This window comes from Dipodomys spectabilis, unplaced genomic scaffold (assembly GCF_019054845.1).
Source record: "Dipodomys spectabilis isolate Male_0828 unplaced genomic scaffold, ASM1905484v1 ptg000145l, whole genome shotgun sequence".
In the NCBI taxonomy this organism is placed as follows: Eukaryota; Metazoa; Chordata; class Mammalia; order Rodentia; family Heteromyidae; genus Dipodomys; species Dipodomys spectabilis.
Window position 1 is genome coordinate 11,158,963 of NW_024870822.1, and position 21,129 is coordinate 11,180,091.

The window sequence follows — 21,129 nt, forward strand, 5'->3', positions numbered from 1 at the left end:
CACATACATATACACGTAGAACACATAGTGGAAGGTAGCAACAAACACACAAGTTTTTTTTCCCCTTGGCATTAGGTTCATGCCCCCAGAGGGAATTCTCAGTAGAAAAGTTTAAATAAAATGAACACTGTACTTTCTAGTGAAATTACATTTGATGTTGCTTGTTAGCCTCTTGCTATAAAAAGCCACCATGGAGTAATAAAACACATAATCATCTGTGGGTTAAAGGAGTGTAGTGATTGATTTCTCGGAGACTATAAAAGCCAGGGGATTTTAAGTTTCCAATAAAAAACCCTTTTGCAAAGAAGATTGTTTCATGCAGAACATGGGCAATTGCATTAAGCATTGATGACTAGGAGGATATGGTATTAGTAGTGGTTCTTTTAAAAGGGTATTCTAAAAGTGTTCAGTTAATGTTACTCTTTTCTACTAAAAGCTTTTCTTCCTGCCAACCTGTTCTGACCCTGTATCACTCTGAGGCCCTATCAGACAGAGATGACAGAGATAAAAGTGCAGCCTCCACAAGAATAGCAGTTACTGCAGAACCAGTCCCACTCTTATTCTTTTCCCTGATGGCTGCTTAAAAAAACTTATTAATGAAACTGTTCTACTTCAGTGTCAAATATGCCAGTAACTTCTGATGAACTTGAAGCAGTCATGACAAAATAAATAGTACAGGAAAGGTAGAACCCTGCTTATCTCCTTGAGTTCAAATGAAGAATTGTTTCTCTAACTGGGACTAACAACACATGCAAATACATAAATATTCTAAGCACATAAGTAAGTCCTTATATTCTTGAACTCCTGCTTTGCAGTGACATCTCCAGGGGATACACGGTGCATCTATAGATAATGTCTGTGCTCATACTGTACATGATCTCTGTTTGCTAATTCTTAAAAAGAAAACCTTATTTATTTTTAGCTATTCAACCCCTTGTGATTTTTTTTCCTAAACAAAGTTCATTTCATTGAAAGGCAGGGAAAATATGTCAAGGCATAGGCATAGACAATGAATTTCTGAACAGAATTACAATAGGTCAGGAAATAATAGCATGATTGATGAATGGGATTTCATCAAATTAAGAAGATTCTGTGAAATCCACTAAATTGTGTTTTGCAAGCAGGAGGAGCAATAGGAGTATCATGATAGGGCCTAAGGGAAAGATTAAAACGAGGCTGATGTTGGTAGCTCATACTTGATATCCTAGCTACTCAGGAGGCTGAGATCCAGAGAATGGAAATTTGAGGCCACTGAGATAGATAAATACTCTAAATTCTATCTCCAAAACAACAAATAGCAAACAGCCAATCTTGAGCCAAGCAAACAAGTTCAGCATGCATAAGGCCCTGAGTTCAAACTCCAGTATCTCTAACAATAAACAAAAATTAAAAATGAATTCTTACTGTGATAATTTTAGTGTGTAAAAACATAAAAATCATGAAGAACATATAAATGTAAGTATAGAAAGGAAAAAAAGAGAAGTTTCTGCACAGAAAAGTAAACAATTGCCACTGCAAGAAAATCGCTGGCAAGAATTCATCCACAATACGTAACGAACCTGGAAAATTAAACATCAAAGAGCAAATAATGCAATTAATAAATGGTCAAATGAAGTCAGACAGTTCTCAAAGGTAGTATGTATAGTCAATAAATCCACAAAACAGTTCAACTTCTTCACTCTATTGATAGTTGATCGTATAAAACAAACAAGAACCCCTACACCCTGGTAAGAATGCACAGAAAGAAAGTGGTACTGTGGCTCAAGTGGTAGAGTGATTGCCTTGAGATGCAGAACTCAGGGACAGCGCCCAGGCCCAGAATTCAAGCCACACAACCAACCAAAAAAAAAAAAGAATGCACAGAAAAAAGAATCATTATATATGGCTGGTAGAAATACAAATTATTCCAAACCATTATGGAAATTAATACTGAAGCCACTCAAAAAAATTAAAACAAACGTATTTTAAATGTACTGTGATTTTTTTTGTTTCTCTTGTATGTTCTTCCCCCATGGTATAGCCCCTGTTTTCACTGTATTTGATGTCAGTGCCCTGCATCTTGTATATACATTTTTCTAATTTGGGGAGGGAAAGAGAAATAACAAAATGCTGAAATAAAGATACAGGTCGACCCATTGTAACAATGAGATGTAGGAGACACTATGTTGAAAATGCACTTTACAACTTGCGGGGGCGGGGGGGGGGGGAAGGAGGGGGTGGAGGGAGGAGTTGGGGAGATGGGGAGGAAAGGGGTGGTAAGAAAAAACAAAGAAGGAGGCAACAATGCTCCATAGGAAAGGTACTTATTACCTTACTCATGTAACTGTAACCCCTTTGTACAGTATTTTTATAATAACAACATATTAAAAATAAAACAAATACCACATGAGCAAGATAAACCATTCCTGAGTTGGTTCAAAGATATCATAGTCCATATAAGAGATATCTGCCAGCCACTGTTTATCATTGAGCAAGTAAGTAGGCCTAAGTGAATCATTCATAATGACATAACTGATATTTTTGTTTGCAGCTCTCTTAATCTCTTGAATTATCTACAGTTTCTAGAGGTAAAATTAACCCAAAGTTTACCTGTTCTTAAAGTAAATTTGCTTTTCATCTGTATCATATTCTTTGGTCTTAAATCCACACTAATAACTGCAGTTCATCTAAAGTTGTGGTGTTTTACAGTTATGCATTTGCCTTTCTCATTAAACAAGTTTATCTTGAATTCTTGTTATGAGTCAGTCTCTGCACCAGGTGCTGAGGTAATTACAAAGAAAAATATTCCCCAACATGCCTACTTCAAGAGAGAGTAATTTAGTCATGGAGGGAGGTTGGAGCACACATAATTACAATTTGGTCTGATTTATGGCATGTGGGCAGAGAGTGGAGAACAAGGTCTGTGGTAGCAAAGAGGAAGTGACTATCCTATTAATGACAAAAATATCATTCTCAAGTGAGTAAGAAGTGACTTGAATCCTAACAAATAAATAGAAGACGGAGTCAAGCATTCCTAGACAGAAGAAACTGAATAAACAATATGCCCCTGGGCAAAGTAAAAAGGCAAATGGATTCAAGACCTATTGATGGTGTCCTGTGATAGGAGCTTCTGTCACTGGGAAGGACTGACAAATAATAGAGAGTATAACTCTTCTGGAGCAATAATTTTTGTTGTTACTGAGGTCTGAACTCAGGTGTTGCATGACTAGAAAAGTGCTTTATCGCCTGAGCTATGCCTTCAGCTCTTTTTACTCTGGTTATTTAATTTTGGGGGGGAGTACTGAGGCCTTTGAAAGATGGTGCTCTGTCACTTGAGCCATACTTCCAGCCTATTTTCTCTGCCTAGGTAAAGGCTTGTCTTTACCTAACGCAGCCTGAACCATGATCCTCCTATTTACATTTTCAGGTCATAGGTAGGACGACAGGTGGGAACCACTATGCCAAGTGTTTTAAGATGGAAGCTTATGTATTTTTCCCCCTTGGGCTGGCCTGTAGCTGTGATCCTCTCAATTACAAAATTCTGTATAGCTGGGATAAAAAGTGTGCCTGCTTAGCGAAGTTGATTTGAATTATGTCAGTTTTTAAGTTCCATTCCTTTAAAGTCCCTACTAAGATGGTCACCAAATTCCAGCATATTTTTTGAGGACCGGAAAGATATTTACATTCATTCACTCTATCTTATATATTGCCAAGTACAAGTGTACCTACATAAATACACACAAATAGTGATTCAACTTGTGATTGTCTTCCCAATGCCAATGAAATACCTGAATTTATAAGTTTTATAATACTATACTTTTTTTCAAATTGCAGAAAACAAAAATGAAAGAAATTTTAAAATCACTGTGCTCTCACTACTGTTATTGAATTTGCTCTCTCTCACACATATGCACACAGAGTTTAATTTGGCTTTATAACCTGTTTTAAACTAATTTCCATGGCATCAATGAATATCTAGTACATAAATCTCATTGGTATTTTTTACAACTACCCTCTGTTTAGGTACCTGTAGTTCCTGCATTTTGAGTTTGGAAACTGTCTGTTACATTTCTCCACCTGCTGCCATTATTCACCAAACTACCTTCACTGGACTGCTGCTAGGTCATACCACTTTCATCCAGAGGGGCAGAGTGACCTTACAGGAACATGTTTTTGGTGTTTTTTTTTTTTTTTTTCAAAATCTCTTAGACTGAGAACTCTGTAAGATGTCCCCCTCAATTGGTCCCTGTAGCACTATGGCTTTCTTATTTCTCTCCTCTCTTCTTAGGTGGTCTGGATGTTCAGGGATTGTGCACCTGAATTCCAAAGGCCATATGTCAGTTTCCCAAACACATAGCCTTTACCAGGGCCTACCAGGGCCTCACAGAGATGCTCTTCTTCCCTGGTATCTCTTTCTCCTTTCTTCCCTACACTGATTTCTCATATTTCAGCTCCCTCCTGTAATCCCATCTTCTCAGAAAATGTCTCCCTGATCACTTGGAAAACAACCTTAAACCATGCAGCACCCACTTATGAAACATTGCCAATAGATATTTATATATCAGCTTACATATCCATTCTACGATACTTCCATTGAATTACAAGTTTTGCAGGTGTGAGTACTTGACGTGTTTTATCCATCAATATATTTCCACACAATGTATGTCCAGACAATGTATGTTCAGAATCTGGCAGATGATGGGCTGATACTAGGGAAGATTAAGGCAGTAGTTCTCAAACCTTGCACCAAGAGGCACAAATCACCTGGGCATGTGGAAAGAATGCACATTTTGTAGCCTCAACTGGACCTGTTGTTATCAAGCACTCTGAAAGTAGAGATTAGTCATTTGTTTTTATAACACCCTACAGAGAATTTGGATATTCACTACTTTGACAACCACTGTTATCAGGTATCTGCTTAGAAAAAGAAGCACATGCATTTTTTATAAATGTTGATGCAGCCAAAATTTCTTACAAAGTGAGATTTCAGTCTTAAATATCATTGAATGTAATCTCTAATTTTATTGACAAAAAATACCAAGAGCATTTTTTATAGTTTAATGATTAATGATAGTTATGTTTATGAGTGGTTCTTTTCAAATAACAAAACATACATATTTCTCATAAATATAAAATATAATTATGCAGCATGTACTTTCAAGAGTCCCAAATGTGTAGCTACTATTAGATTATGAAGTGAATTAAGTGAGTGTAGAAACATTGCAATTATTTTTATTTTTGCAAGTTGTTTTAAACCATTAATTCATCTAAATGATTTTACCAGACCTTTTGCCTCTGAGATAGTTTTTTTCTTAAAATGATTTTATTTATTATATCGAAATGGTATTAGTTTTTCACATATGGAGTACCTTATGAAATAGAGCTATTTCACTGAGCATCAAAGAAGACAGAAAATTAATCACTGAAGATAAGAGCTCAGAACTCACCTACAGCACCTGAGCTATCTGGCCTGCATACTGGACAGAAAGTACTCAACACCATGGAATATGATATGCATCCATGCGAAGAATAAAAACTGAATAGTGTACAAATACTGATGGGATTTACATAATTTAAATATATGGAGGACTGTTTCTTAGGTATGCTATTCCTTCCCACCCCACTTTCATTTGTAAATCATAGGTTCTCTGATTTATCTAAGAAAGATCATGTAAAGCCAAACCTTCTTCTGTAGAATTGTCAATGATGGACTACTGACTATAGTTGCCTATTGGATTTTAAATAAAACATACTTTCATCCATGACCTCGAAATAGCCCTGAGAAGTAACATGCAGAGGATATATGTGAATATAAATTTCCTATTCTTTGATTTTTTACATTTAAGATCTATAGAAGAGATCTTTGAGTACTTATTTTTCCTCAGGAAAAGAACACTTATTTCCATATCAATGACAATCCATTTTAATGCAGATGTAGAAAGTGAAACTTCTCCAAGTGGAATCACTAGGCATTATTAAACAAAGAATAAAAATAACAACAGGGACACAATTACATTTTTTTAAAGCCATGAGAAATAAAGACAGCATGTTGAAAACATTTTTTCTCTGCTAATATGCCAGTGAAATTCATACCATTCTTTAGTTTTAACATGTAATCCTGAGACAAACTTCTTTAAATTCAATATTTTTCTCAGACTTTCAACTTTTCAGATTAGTATTTAACAAAAATAATCTTGCATGAAATAATTTCTTATGCACAGTTAAGACATACCCTTTAACAAACAATTAACTATTAATTAAGAATGTAATTTGGAAATAACCATTTCCATGGAGTCCAACATATACTTTTAAAAAATATTTAACTATTAGTTAAGTATAATTTGTGAGTAACTATTTCCATGGAGTCTATAACTAAGCACATTAAAATAAAACAGTCACAACTTCAGAGAGGTAGAAATTGTTTCGAATGCAAGATAAACACTGATGCTTAACAATCATATTTTTAAATTACAGTATTTCTTATTTTTCAAAACATGTACTTCTAAAATTTCAAAATAACATTCATTCATAATTCTGAAATTTCAATATCACTTATCCTTAATGGGCTTTTGTATATCTGTGTAAGACAATAGCAAAGTAATATAGATTTCCTAGACGGATGCACTTTTCAACATACCACGATCAGAATTCTGGTTTCAGCTGCATTCGGAATCCTTCATTGCTGACAATAAAGTCTGAAATGACAATCTTCTCTAAAGCACTCTTCAGCTTGACAACTGAAAGTTCTTTCCACCGCCTGCTTTTTCCATTAGCTAGACTCTCACATACTGAATGCTGCACAAAGCATTTGACTCAAGGGCTTTTAGACAATTCTTTAAAACGCCTGCATCTGAATAATGACTTAAAAAAAAGACAATTCATCTCTTCATAAGAATGTCTGTATTGCTTTCTATTAGCTCCTTTTTAGGAGGCGGTTCTTGGGGTTGGGTAGGGGGCTGCCTTATCTGTCACTGGTTAAGAATATCTCTGTATGAGTCACCTAAATGACATTTAGTCATATAATGTTGGTGACATTTTGAGGATTTTTACCATCAATTTTTAATAATCTATGTTATGTGTTAGTTGAATGATCTGGGCAGATTAACACAAAAGATGGAGGGGAGGTACTGAAGTATTTGTCAGGCAAACATGATTTTGTGTGTGTGTGTGTGACACAGGTATTATCTTCTTGAAGCTGAGTGGAATCCATAGGAATTACTTTTTATATATTTTATTTTACTTTAAAAGTATTTACAGGAAATTCTCTTTCTTTTTTTTTTGTAAACTGCATAAGGGTACAATAGAAACAACTCTGGCTCCTAGAAAGTCATGCATTATATTGGTTCTGAGCTGACTTGATTACAATCTGAGAAAAAAAAGAATTTGACCATTATTTAAAAATAAATAAATGAAATAAAATGCTTTTGTACCCAGGAAGCTCACCTTCCGTAGTAAAGTGCAACTGAATTACATGTATTTCTGTCAACAAAACCTCCACAGGGAAGCTTTTAATTAGAGCTGACAAGACACCAGAGCCTAAGATGCCACTAGTTAATGGTCATGGCCTTGGCCTCAATCAATCAGCATGCTTATAAATGGATTTTCCAGCAGGCTTAGGAAATAGTAAAATTAACTTCTCACCACAACATTTGAGACCTTTAAATTAGGAATGGTATGTAACTATAATCCCTGTGTTTCAAGTGCCTGTGGCATGACTGGATTAATCAATAAATTTCTGTCACGGGAACCATCGCCTGAAATTATGGTTTAAATTTGCCAATATGTCACCACCTCCACAAACAATTAAGAAGTATTTTAAAATCTGCAGTTATCAGAAATAGTCCAATAAAACTAGCAGGCTTTATTTTGTTGGCATTTTCTTCTCCATTGAGAACCATGAAGTCTGCTCAAAATACATATTACTCTGAGTTATTTGGTAGAGTTAAGAAGACTGCATGCCACAATAAATTCAGAGAGAGGACTCAGGGGAGATGAAAAGTAATGACCAAACAATAGATGACAGTCTCAATTTCTCATGTTATAAACTCAGCAATCTCAGATTTTATCTTCAGCACAATTCAATTTCTCGTAAACTCAGGAACCTCAAATTTTATCTTCAAGCACAATTTAGTGAGGAATATACAATGCTCTTCATCCTTATGTATACCATCATTTTATAGTGATGCAAACGTTTTTTTCCTAACTACTTGGAATCCTTGTCTGATATCCTCTATTAACCTTCTGCACCTATTTCCATTATTAGTGTAGCATAGTACAGTCTTGGACAGTTGTGGCTTCTTGTATGTAATTCTTGTCTACTATTTATCAGCTGTCAGGTAACAGGAAAAACACCCATAGAACCTCCACTTTCTCAACTTTTAAATGAATCTAAATAGACTCCACATTTTTAAAGGCATTGTAAGGACACAGAAGTCATCAGTGAAATCCCTGAAAAGTCCTTAGTAAATGTTAGCATTTTATTAATTTAATATTACCTGCATCATTATGTTGAAACTTCCAATCTAGTGGGATTTTTTGTCTTTGTTTTTATTTTTGTGTTTTTCTTTTATGCCAAACATATAACCTGGAGGTCTTAATTGATGGCATACCTCTTAATGAGTTAGATTTTTACTTATTATGAGCTTTGATTGATTCTAATCTGACTTTCTAGTTGCTTTTATGCCTCAGCAATTAGAAAACTGGTTTGACGTGAGGCTACAAGTGATTGAACGTAGGAATCAAGTAGAACATTATCTGTACCATTTAACTGGCATGCCCACACAAAATTTAATTTACTTTAAAATTCCATATATGTATATAACATTTCTGCAGACAAGCTTTTGCAACTCTCATTTTGGAGCTCTATTCTCCAGGAAAGCTGATGAGATATAACTCCCAAGATGAATTCCTAAACACTCATGAGGAAAAACAATAAATTAGTGATTTGGGAAGCTTCCTGTGTATCTCATTACCAAGAAATTAGTGTCAGGAGAGATAGTAACTTTGAAACCTTGTTTTGTTTCTTTGTTTTACCTACAAAATAAGACTTTCTAAATAGGAAAGCATACTTTTATTTTCCTGCATTCAGTAATTCTGGGAATTAAAGGAATCTACCCTAACACCTCCTTTAATCTTACTCGTAGAATTTAAATGTTTCCATGTTCGGATGCTACTGGAGACCTGCTATATTTCAGTTCTATGTCCAGTTGTTGGCAGCTGTTGAAGCTTTGTGAAAATAGGAGATGGACTGGCTTTGTTTTGTCTTCTAATTGACAAGTCGAACTTCAAATTTACTGTGGTAAATGTATTTGAACAAATTTAATCAGTTGACTATCAGGTAATCAGTACTTCATATATCTTACTTGTGAATATTTTTTTCTGAAGAAGAATAATATTAAATTTGTGACAAACGCTATCCACTTTTAGATTTGTGTAGATACAAGTGTACATGACAAACAAATCAGTCTAGTTCTTGGATGTTGTTAGCCACATAATTATCGAAATTCAAGTCTGCCTGTTTAGAGCAAGGTTTTAGATCTCTCTATTATTGTATTTCCTTTAGCTAATTATTTAACCAAAGGTAGGTAAGTCTAGAAGCTTTACTCATACCTAGTCAAACATGTGGACCAGGAGCATATCTTTGTAAATTATATTTTCTTCACTGGTCAAAGAAAAAACAATATTGCTTTATTATAATTGAGTACTGTATGAATTAAATAGTATAATCTATATAAGGTTATCAGAGCACATTAGGGGAAAGAAACTAAAATATTCCTTACATTTTTTTCACTTGACTAAAATGATGAACTTCTGATGGACTCTTGCATTGACAATGTTGCAAAATAGAAACTAGTTTTGGGAAACAGAACCATTCTCATTTAGTCATTAGCTGTGGAAGATTTTAAACTAGCAATGGTATTCTGGATTAAATCTAAAAATACCTGAAGAGAGCTTTATGAAATCTAGTTTGTTCTCATATAGTGATAAACCCTATAAACATTTCTTATATATAATTCTAAATATTCTTTCTATGAGAAGAGATAATTCTTTTTATGTAATTGGCATTATATTGCACATATTATTTTAAAATAGATACATAGCCATTTTATTTGTGTTTGTTGTCACTTTATTGATATATAATCATATCATGAGATCATTGACTAATATCTTCAGGGGCTTAGTTTTCAACATAGACCTCTTGTTTGAATAAACTGTTGTTTTTAAATGATTTCTTTTAATCTTGAGAAACATCCTGAAACCTAGTTATTTTGATGATAATATCATTGAATTCAGGACTTCAAGCTTGGTTGATGAGTACTTCACAACTTGTGCCAGGACCTGAGGAATGGGGTTGATCTGGTACTAACAGACAGTGATCTTCCTACCTTTTGTCTTTCAGATAACTGGGACTATAGTGTGGATCACTTGACCAAGGTTGTTTTGGACACAGAGTGCCACTAACTTTTTTCCTAGACTAGCAGTGAATCATGATCCTCCTATTTTCAGCACAGGAATAACTGAGATTGCAAGAATGTCCAGTCACTCCTAGACCTCAGTATTGACTCTTTTATGGCATTTTAAATTGTTTAGGAATATTGTTCAAAATAGATTGGCTATATTTGTATTCCTGTTTTCACTAAAGTTTTATATGCTTAAATTTATTTTGGTTCTTTTACTTTTACACTTATACATTGTATAACAACAATATTATAGGTTAATAATACAGCCAATCCTCCATTGTGTATATTTTAGTATGTATTTCATTGCCACATATTAACTTTATTTTTTATTTCATCATAGTTCTGATGATGTGTTTAGTATCTAAACTGTTGAATCTAACTTTTGTCATTAGTTTTGTAATGACATATTTTTCTGTGATTATGAAAAAAATTTATATTTGACAAAGAATCAGAAGTTATTTGGTTTTGGATATACTCATTCTGAGGTCATAAATTTTTTTCTTCCTTGACAATTCATTTTGGTGTAAGTTGTGAGGTTTACGTCTCAAATATTTAATCTCTTCCAAATAACCTCTAGCTCATGGGAGCACTTTGATCATGCTGTGGCTGTCCATATTTCTGCTACCTTTATCACTGCACACACTCACATTCACAGAAACACATACATACATTGAAAGTTACAGAAGCCACAGACAATGGGGAAGGAGTTGAGTATATCTTACATTTCTTGAACAGTTTCCACTAGTGGTCATCTAATATAGAATTCTTCAGTATTTAGTAAGGAGGGGTCTAATGGTCCATGTAAGTTGTTAAATGGCACAAGAAAAGGGAAATATGCCTCTACTGATGGAAGAAAAATGATTAGTATGATCAGTATTAAGGGTAAAGTTTCAAGTAATACCTGGTATACCTCAAGATTATATATATATATATATATATATATATATATATATATATATATATATATTCTCTGTCATGGGACTTGAACTCAGGGCCTGAGTGTTATCCCTCAGATCTTTTGCTCAAGACTAACCCTCTGCTACTTTGAGCCACAGCTCCACTTCCATTTTTTTGAGTGGTTAATTGGAGATAAGAGTGTCATGGGGAGGGACATTACTCCCCAGGCTAGCTTTGAACCTCGGAGATGCTCAGGTCTCAGACTCCTGAATAGCTAGTATTACAGATGTAAGCCACCAATGCTTAGCTAAAAGACATTTTCTTAATATTACGCAGGAACATATGTTTAAAACATTGTCCATAAAAAGGTCAATAAATCACAATGCTTTTCTGAGTGTCCCATATTTAAAATAAAAATATTTATAGTACTAACTGCCACAATAATATCATTAATAAGTAAAGTACTAAGTCAGATCATAAAGGTAGAGAAGTTTTTTTTTGTACTTTCGTTAGAAACCATTGATTCGAGTAAAGACAAATAAAATTAATGGTTTTAGTCCAGTCATTTCTCAATGTATTAGGAGGACTGGTTCCTGTACTCTGATAATTGGAAAATGCTCAAGTACTTTCTAGGAGAATATATGTTGACCTAATCCCATGTTCACTAATTCATTTCTGAATTATCTATAGTACTAAATACAGTTTAACTCCTATTCAAACAGTTTTGTTATTATATTGTATAGGGGAAAATAATCAGAAAAGACGTCTTTACTTAATCCAGTACAATTTTTTTCAGTATGTTTGAATTATGGATGTTGTACCCAGGGATATAATATATAAAGTAACTCATATTTAATATTTTCAATTAAAGCCAGAAAGAACACATTTAACCATTAACCTTGTACCTTAAATAATCATGATTTCTTTTCTTTGGAAACATACACAATAGCAAGCTTAGAATACTAAACTCTGTATGTGATTTCCAGGCAAAGAAACACACACACACACACACACACACACACACACACACACACACAAACATGAGCTGAGCAATGTCCGTATGAAAGATGCATTGTAAAGAACATCAAGTTGTTCTCACCTTGCTGTCATGTGACCAGTGTCACCTGTGTTATAGAAAGGTATCCCCATCAACTGCTGAGAAAATGTTGATCTCATCTGCCAGTGCCACTTCACATAGCCAGTTTTAATGGCTTTGCTATCTAATCTTAATGAGCTAGTAAATTATTTATGTCAAGAATCTCCAATAATATTTTTCTATGTGAAATACACAGCATCATTTTAAAAGATCAGCTGTTTAATTTGAAAATGGATTTATAATCTCAGAACTATAATGGATAACATACTTAGTTACTTTTAGCAACAACAGTGATGGTGAGAGGAAGACATTTGCCATTGACATCCATAGATTATGCTATACGATTCCTCTAACTGTCACTAACAGTAAATAATCCCTTTACACTAACATCCAGAGGACTAAGCTGGTATGTAGGACATGGCTACATGAAGTAAAAAGATATTCTAGTTCTGAGAACTACATATTTGTGCACTGCGCTTTATGTTTAAATGCCATCCATACTGCTGTCTATGTTAATGGGATGTAAAGCAGCAATGTTTATTTATCCAAATAAAGAACCCATTCTACACATTTGCTCTAGAATTTAACTTGCAGGCAGCCCAAGCAGCCCAGATAATGATACTCTGCCAATATCATTTTTCTCACACTACAAAACTACCTCTTAAAATTTCCAAGTCTCATGAGTACTTAGAGCAAATTTATAAGATTTAAATTTGTCTCAAAAGTTTCTTCTCCTATAATTTTAATACATGTTTATGTTTGCTGCTAGCATAAACCTACACATTTAATTCATGATAGTGTTGCAATTTTTGTCCCAATTTAATGTTTCACTAAGAAACCTTTTGTAAATGGAAATTTTAAGAGATATATAATTGCAGATAATGTAGTATTGCTTAAATATCATGTGGTTCATGTTAGGCTGCTTACAATATTATTAAATGAATAATATGAGTTAAATTAAAATGAGTATTTTGTAGCAAATCAGAGATTCAGGTGTTTTTGTTTTTCCATGTCCCTGAGGAAAAAATAACTTTACATTGACAATCACTGATTGTTGGTCCCTTTATATTTATGGTACTCTCCATTATGTGTTAGCTGAGAAACAACCTTTTACAAAACTATGATGATGAGCATAAACTGGTTCTGGCTGTATTTTTTTTTTCTCTAACCTTAACTGGAATCTCTCATGGAGCTCATATTCTTGGCCTGTGCTGCTTTAATTTGATCAGGTGGACAACTGGGCTACCTTCTCACTTTCCTCCAGGCTAACTTCCCATATAGATAGAATGGCAAAAGACAGGATGGGTGAGCAAGATGTTTTGAGTTCAGAGAACAGTGCTGGCACCATGATCACTACTGTAGGGGTCTTCTAGTCAAGCAAAGACTATGGTCAACTCAACAGTCTCTATCTGTTAATGGGAGGAGATGCTAAGTCTTATAAAAGGCACATACAAAGGAAAATGACTATATCCAAGTTTTCACCATATTGCTTCTGGGATCTTTAAATGTGGCTTCTATTTTAAAGCTTGAGACTTAATAAATGCAGACACAGATGCTATTTAGTGCCATCTCTAATTTCCTGAGCATCTGCACTTTTTCCATGGATATGCATGTCCGTCCTCTGAACTAAATCCCAAAAATTGGAATGAAAAAGCTTTACTTTTTTGTCATATTTCTTTGTTCTAGAGTACAAAGGTTACTATTGATTAACCAATAAAACATTATTATATAAGATATTGCAGAGTAGTTTTCTCTCTAAAATATTATTTCAGCATAGGCAACCTAAACTTAAAGTTCATCACTTAAGCACAAATGTTCCAAAGATACAATTCATTGTTCTAAAAATTAATGCTAAGTCAAATGGGAGTTACTTATGAATGGAACTCGTTTATTGCATTATTCTTTTTTTTTTTTTGGGTCCGGTCGTGGGGCTTGAACTCTGGGCCTGGGCGCTGTTACTCAGCTCTTCAGCTCAAGGCTAGCACTCTACCACTCAAGCCACAGCGCCACTTCCGGCTTTTTTTCTTTTTGCTTATGTGGTGCTGAGGAATCGAACCCAGGGCCTCCGGCTTGCAAGGCAAGCACCCTACCACTGAGCCACCTTCCCAGCCCTTATTGCATTATTCTAAGCAGTGATAATGTACTAAAATAAAATAAATACTATCATGTCTCAAAATCATTCAGGAAATATATTCAGAAGGTTTGAAAAATCAGATTTCAATCAAATTTAAAGTCCATTCACACAAGGCACAGCAAATATATCAGCTGTATCTCCAGATTTTTTTTACTTTTACAACTAACAAAGTCAACAGAGCAGTTACATAATTTCAATGTAAAATACAGCTTTGGATGGTTTCATTTCTTTCTCTGATCTTACTCCACAGCTGTTGGCAATCTTACTAGAAAGTTTGTTTTCTGAAACCATCACTAGTCATTACTGTGTATTTACATCAGGCATTAGTTTATTAACTTGCCCTTCTGAGTTTCAGTCCTTTTTTTTTTATAGTCCTTCCCTCACCTCCCCCACTCTTCCCACCTCCAAAGTTGTAACGTTACTTGCCAACATAATATCTTGTGAGTATCATTGTTGCAATTTGTCATCCTGTGTCCTTGTTTCAACATTTTGTTATTCCCCTTCCCCTCCTCAGATTAGAAAAATGTATATATAAGAGGCAGGGTACCAAAATCAAATACAGTGACAATAGGTGATATACCATAGGGAGAAAGAACATACAGAAGAAACAAAAAATATCACAGTACATGTTTCTTTTCTGTTGACTTATTAGCTTGTTTGTAATGATCACTTTAAAACTAAATCATTTTTGTGGAAAAATTATCAGTTATATCAAAAAATATGAACAGGGAAGATTAAAACAAGTAAATTCATCACACCTGTACATGTAACATGAGGCAAAAAGTATATGTAATGAACATATTACATATACATATTCATTTGAACTATATGACAGATGCTATGTGTTTAGGTCACAAATGAATCAAGATTGCTGACTGTCAATGTATTTTTTCTGATCTATCTACACACATATATACATATGATTTCATGAAAATTTAATAAGAGAAGATTGCTAAAAAAATATTGCACAGAATTCCAGATAATAGTGTAAGCAACAGAAATTTAGGTCATTGCATTTATGAGATTCCTGGTCACAAAAGTATAAGAGAGCATCTCTAAGCAGATTATTTTGCTTTTCACTAGATGCTTTGTCAGACACTAGCTAAATGGCTCTCAAACATGTTTAGGGTTTTACAGTGGACCTCATTTTGCAAATGAAATTATTCTGTATTCTAATATGAAAGAGATGGATACAGTGAATATATTTTGATAGAAGCTGAAGTGTGAGCAATCTAGGTAGTCAGAAGTTTTTTTTCTTTCTTCATTTTCACAGGAGTGTAACAGTTAAAGTATAGACAACAAACCCCATTCATTAGGGCATTCTATTAGGATAGCTTGTGTTAAACTGTTGTATTGTACTCTGTTAAAACATTCTTTTATTTCAAGATAGAAATTGAAATATGTATTCTGATTTTATGAATTATTTTTACTTCAGTATGGCAAAAATTATTGCAAGTAGGAATGAAATGGGGGATACCATTGCTGGCAATGTGGTAAATGATAGAGTAGCATATACAAAAGCCTTTAATCTTAGTTTACTTTCTAATTATTTAAAGTATAGTGTTTCATTCATCAAATTGTATTATGAACACCTTAAGAAACAGAAGCTGTTTCTTATAACTTTCTCTCAGTTTTGTGCAGTGTTTTGCAAATTGTAGTCACTAGGTAAGAATGCTATACACAGAATAGTAGCTCTCTTTAACAATATCAACATAAACAGAATTGGAGAAGTGATCATAAACAGAGATCTTTGGATCTGTTTATTAAAGTTTACTGAAGTTTATTAAAGTTTAGACTGAATAATAAAGACACAGTAAACTAATGAAGCCAAACAAAATCTAAAAGAAAATTATGTGGTTATGTTGTTCATTGGGCTAAACTAAATATAAAGATATCTCATTTGCAAGTGCATGCATACTTAGGGGAAATTTGGGGAAACTGAGCCTTTATTAAGCTTGTTTTTTTTTTTCTTAGAAAGCACCAACAGAGGAATATGAGTTTGTTGGAATTAAAATAATAAAAATTAAGCAGCAGCCATCTGGTATTTGATGTTGAGTTGTCACATTCAAGATGCTTTGAAGAGCATAGAAGAGCTGGTCTGTGAGATGATGAAATTATAGGAGTAAAGATTTTTAATAACTGAACTCTATGGTTTTCATTTGTTGAGATCTCCAATTTAAATGTGTTATTCTCAACCTGTTATAAAAAACATCTGACACAATGAACTTTTACTATGACCCATATACTTCCACATTGCTATCTCAGTTTTCTTCAAAGCAAAATAAGCCAGTCTTAAAAAGATCATCACCATTATTTTTCATATGTAATCTAGTCCTACTATAAAAGTGGGCGAGTTTTGGGAGTGCCATCCCACGAAGAAAGGAGTGAGTAAAATGAGAAGATGACAAAAGATGAATAAGACCTCATAACTTTACATGCAAGCCTGAAAATAGAATCATTAAACCCGTTAAATTATTTATAAGGAGAGAGGGAATAAGAAAGAGAAATACAGGGTATGAATTTTATTTAAATACATTACAGGCATTTTGGAAAATATCACTATACACCTTTTGTACAAAAAAGAACGTTGTTCAGAAAACACCACTGAGTTCTTACAGGTGAGTAAAACAATATTCCATAGCTTGGTCATATGATTATGACTAAGCTTGGTCATATGATTATAACTAGTAACTGGTAGGACTGGAATTCAAATATTGGCCCATTTTATAGTAAATATTGATGCTTGACTTAGTGCTCTAAATCTTTAATACTTCAATGAGAACTTATGCCAGAGTGAAGACCACTGCCATTCTTCCTCTAGAGTTGACAGGCTTTCTATTGAATGCATAGTTCTTTCCTACTAAACTTTGCCATCACTTTCACTAAGAAGTAAAGAAAATAATGCTCACAAGTTTCATATTAAATCTTGCTGACTTTCAAAAAACATAAAAAAATGAAAGAACTGCTCCCTAACGAGAATTATTACTGAACAGTTTCATATGTCAAATATAAATATTTCAATTTAATAGATAAGATGTTATTGTTCAATAAAAGGATTAAGTCCCAGGTTTCAACTGTGGTAGGGTGATTAGAGTTGGCCATAAACATCACATATTTCAAAAGAAATACAAGAAATGCTATTGAATACACTATACAGAAAAAAATATTAAAGGTTTAAATGATAGATGTTGTAATTACCCAGATTGTAATAAACACATGTGCTAACACATCATGTTGTCACCATAAGAATGCACCACGTTTGTGCGTCAGTCAAAACTGAACAAATAAAAACTTAAAAGTAAGGGGGAAATTTTGAATGTGATGAAACTAAAATAAAACCGGGTTCCAATGGTTCACACCTGTAATCCTAGCTACTCAAAAGGCTGGGACTTGAAGGATCATGGTTCAGGAAAAGGCTGAAAAGAAAAATTTGAGGACTCTATCTCCAATTAGCCAGCAAAATGCTAGATTGGAGGCATGGTTCAAGTGGTAGGGTTCTGACCATGAGTGAAAAAGCTGAGAATTCAAACAAATATTTTTATAAGTGACTATGACAAGAACAAGATTTTCTTTACATTCTCCAGACCATAACTGTTGAAACTAATATGCAAAACATACACCAGTTTTTAAAGTTGCAGTCTCAAACGCACATGCTAATAGTCCAGTTTGCATTACCTTAGGCAATTTTGACTTGGTTTCAGGTTTTTCTTTGGTAACAGAGTCATTAATGAGGCGAGATCGGTCATAATTAGCATGTTCTGATTCTTCCAGGTAAGTTTTATCTTTACCTAGGGCTACAAAAGAGTAAAAATAAGTTATATTCATTTTAGTCTACGTTCTGCTATTTTTTTTAATGTATTTGTCTCTCTTTCCCTGAGGTTTAGCCAAATATACTTTTCACATAATAGACTCACTCAAAGAATTAGCACACCAAATGACAGTTTGGCAGCTACCATATTAATACTGATAGCCCAAGTGACTTTCTCAAGAATTAAATGAATCTGTTAGGTAGTATACATAAACTTTCTGAAAATAAAAATAGAACTAAGGATACAACATTGAATACACTGTCTCTTCTGAACAGGAAGACACGGAAATTTGTAAAAACAGAAAATAACATTGCATACTTAAAATGACATTACTTTTGAGTTTTGTTTTCTTAAAAGTTGGGAAACTTTAGCAACACAAATTTGGCTAAAGGGTGCAGGAAGATTATAAAGAAGAGGCATAAAAGAAAATATTTGTTCAGAGCTTTATATGAAAGGTAAAAATTAGGTTGAAAGTATGGTTATCAGAGGAAAGAAAACAAAAATGGTTATTACTATTAGAATGGTAAAGATATATGTGACATAATAATATTAGTTGCATATAAAATTGCTGAGAAAAGTAATCTATAATCAATGTAAAAGTAAAAATAGCAAATGTTTATAGCAATTGCAAATAAAACCAAGAACAATTGATTTATGTTCAAAAATTATTCCATGTGATACAAATATCTTTGTTGCCAAAATAGATTGTTATATATTTAGCATTTTCATAAAAATCAAAATGTTTTGAAGAGTTATTTTATGAAATATGTTGTAATCAATCACACATGAGTTTTGACATGAATGACTATATATAGTTCTTTTAAGGTTTATTAATTTGACTTACTATAGCAAAAAAGACTTTTGTTTATAGTACATGCACTCATTTTTTACTAGAAAGGTTTAAAATCTGCTCTCATAAGATATATTGTACTGTGTAAAGCCAATGGGGTGACTTTAACAGTGCTACAAACAAAGGCTGTACATATTATATCATTGGGTGCAATGAACCATCAGTCATGTTACAATAATCTATGTATGTAATGTTTATACCGAGACTTATAAATAGCACTTTGCATAAACCAATAGTTAATATTACTAAATGCATAAACTCAATAAGTTTATGGAATGTCTATGATTTTCTGGGACATTTAATAATAAGTAAACTAAGGCAGGCGACAAAGGCATGGACAATCACTAAACTAGTTAGAAGTGTATCTAAAGCTGAAACATATTTGGATTGACCTCTGAATTTAGTATTTGTGAAAATGATATAATATTCCTCTAGATTTAAACAAACTACATTTCATCCGCTTACCCATTATTTATTAAATGCCAAGGTCATATATAACAGTCTTCAGACTTGGAGGTGTACCAGGATAACAACCTGCCTCCGTAGAACATTCAAGAAAGAGGGAAAATGATCTTTAAAAAATATCAGGTAAAATGATAATTACATCTTGTGGTCAGAACAGTAGAGAAAAATGAAAAACGCAGTAGGAGGGACCAAGGCAATAGGGGAGTGTTCTTTTAATAAAGAGAATAGTAATGCCATTGGAGAATAGATTTGAAGAGGTAAAACAGTGAGTCAGGAAAAGGGGCCTGAAGGTGTCAAGACAGGTTTCAGTACAGTACCAAAGTGTAGACTTCCATCAGCCTCTTACAAAAAAGACAGGAAGAAACTGAATGCTTGAGCCTAAAGTGATGGAGATGCTAATTAAACCCTGATGTCTTCAACTTGACAGTTTCCATTATCAATATAAATTGTATCAAAAGTCTTGGAACAAAACTTGTCAATATGTTTCAAAAACAGCCACAGACATCAATCCTAAAATTGTAACTGAAAAGAAAGAAAAGTTACATCAAAAGGAAGTTCCTCCAAGCTTCTGAACAACAGAAGAGAAATAACTGCAACCTTAATAAACAGAAACTGAAAAGTGATCTTGACTCCCTTTCTCCTATGCTCTCCATGGAATCCTCTGCAAGTAATCTTTCTGGCTTTCCAATCAGCATCAATTATTCTTTTTGCTCTACTCTTTAGAAAACCACTGCATACAATATGACATAGCTTTTCCAATTTATGATAATTTAATATGTTTCCATTATTAAGGTACTTTTGTCATTCTTTTGTAATATTATATTGTTGGTGTAGGAGGCTCTCTGCAAATGAATAAAGGAACTCAGAGAAGAATTTGAAATGTATAATGAAAGTTTGTGTCCTCTTCCATGCACTTGGTGACTTTTTTTTATATCCTTAACACTAGTGTGAAATTTTTTTTTAATTTTATTTTGTTGTAAAGATGCTGTACACAGGGGTTAGAGTTATATGAATTAGGTAGTGAGTACATTTTTAAATTAAGTTTTATTGTGAAAATACAGTTACATGGCAAGGTAATGAGTACATTTGTTATCCAGCAATTTTTTGCCTCCTCCTTTGTTTTTCCCTTACCATCTCTTTCTCTACACCTCCTCAGCTACACTCCCTCACCTCTCCAGCATTTTTACCCCCTCCTTTGTTTTTCTTCTACTGTCCCTTCCCTCCCCTACTTCCCCCACTTCTGCCTCCACTCCCACCCCACCCTACCAGAAGTTGCAAACTTCATTTCCTACATAGTGTCTTGTGACTCTCATTGTTGCAATGGGTCATCCTGTGTCTTTCTTTGTTTCAGCATTTTATTATTCCCCTTCCCCTCTCCAAATTAAATAAGTGTATATACAAGATGCAGAGTAAACACGTTTATTTTTATTTTTTATTGC

General features: G+C 33.7%; 1 protein-coding gene across 1 annotated transcript in view; it reads right to left on the bottom strand.

Annotated features, from left to right (window-relative positions):
* Ano3 (anoctamin 3) overlaps positions 1 to 21,129 on the bottom strand; it is a 304,851-nt gene that overhangs the window by 118,892 nt on the left and 164,830 nt on the right. The window contains exon 5 of the mRNA XM_042691327.1: positions 18,242 to 18,360. Within this exon, the coding sequence (XP_042547261.1) occupies positions 18,242 to 18,360 (119 nt within the window). The remainder of the gene's footprint in view (positions 1 to 18,241; positions 18,361 to 21,129) is intronic.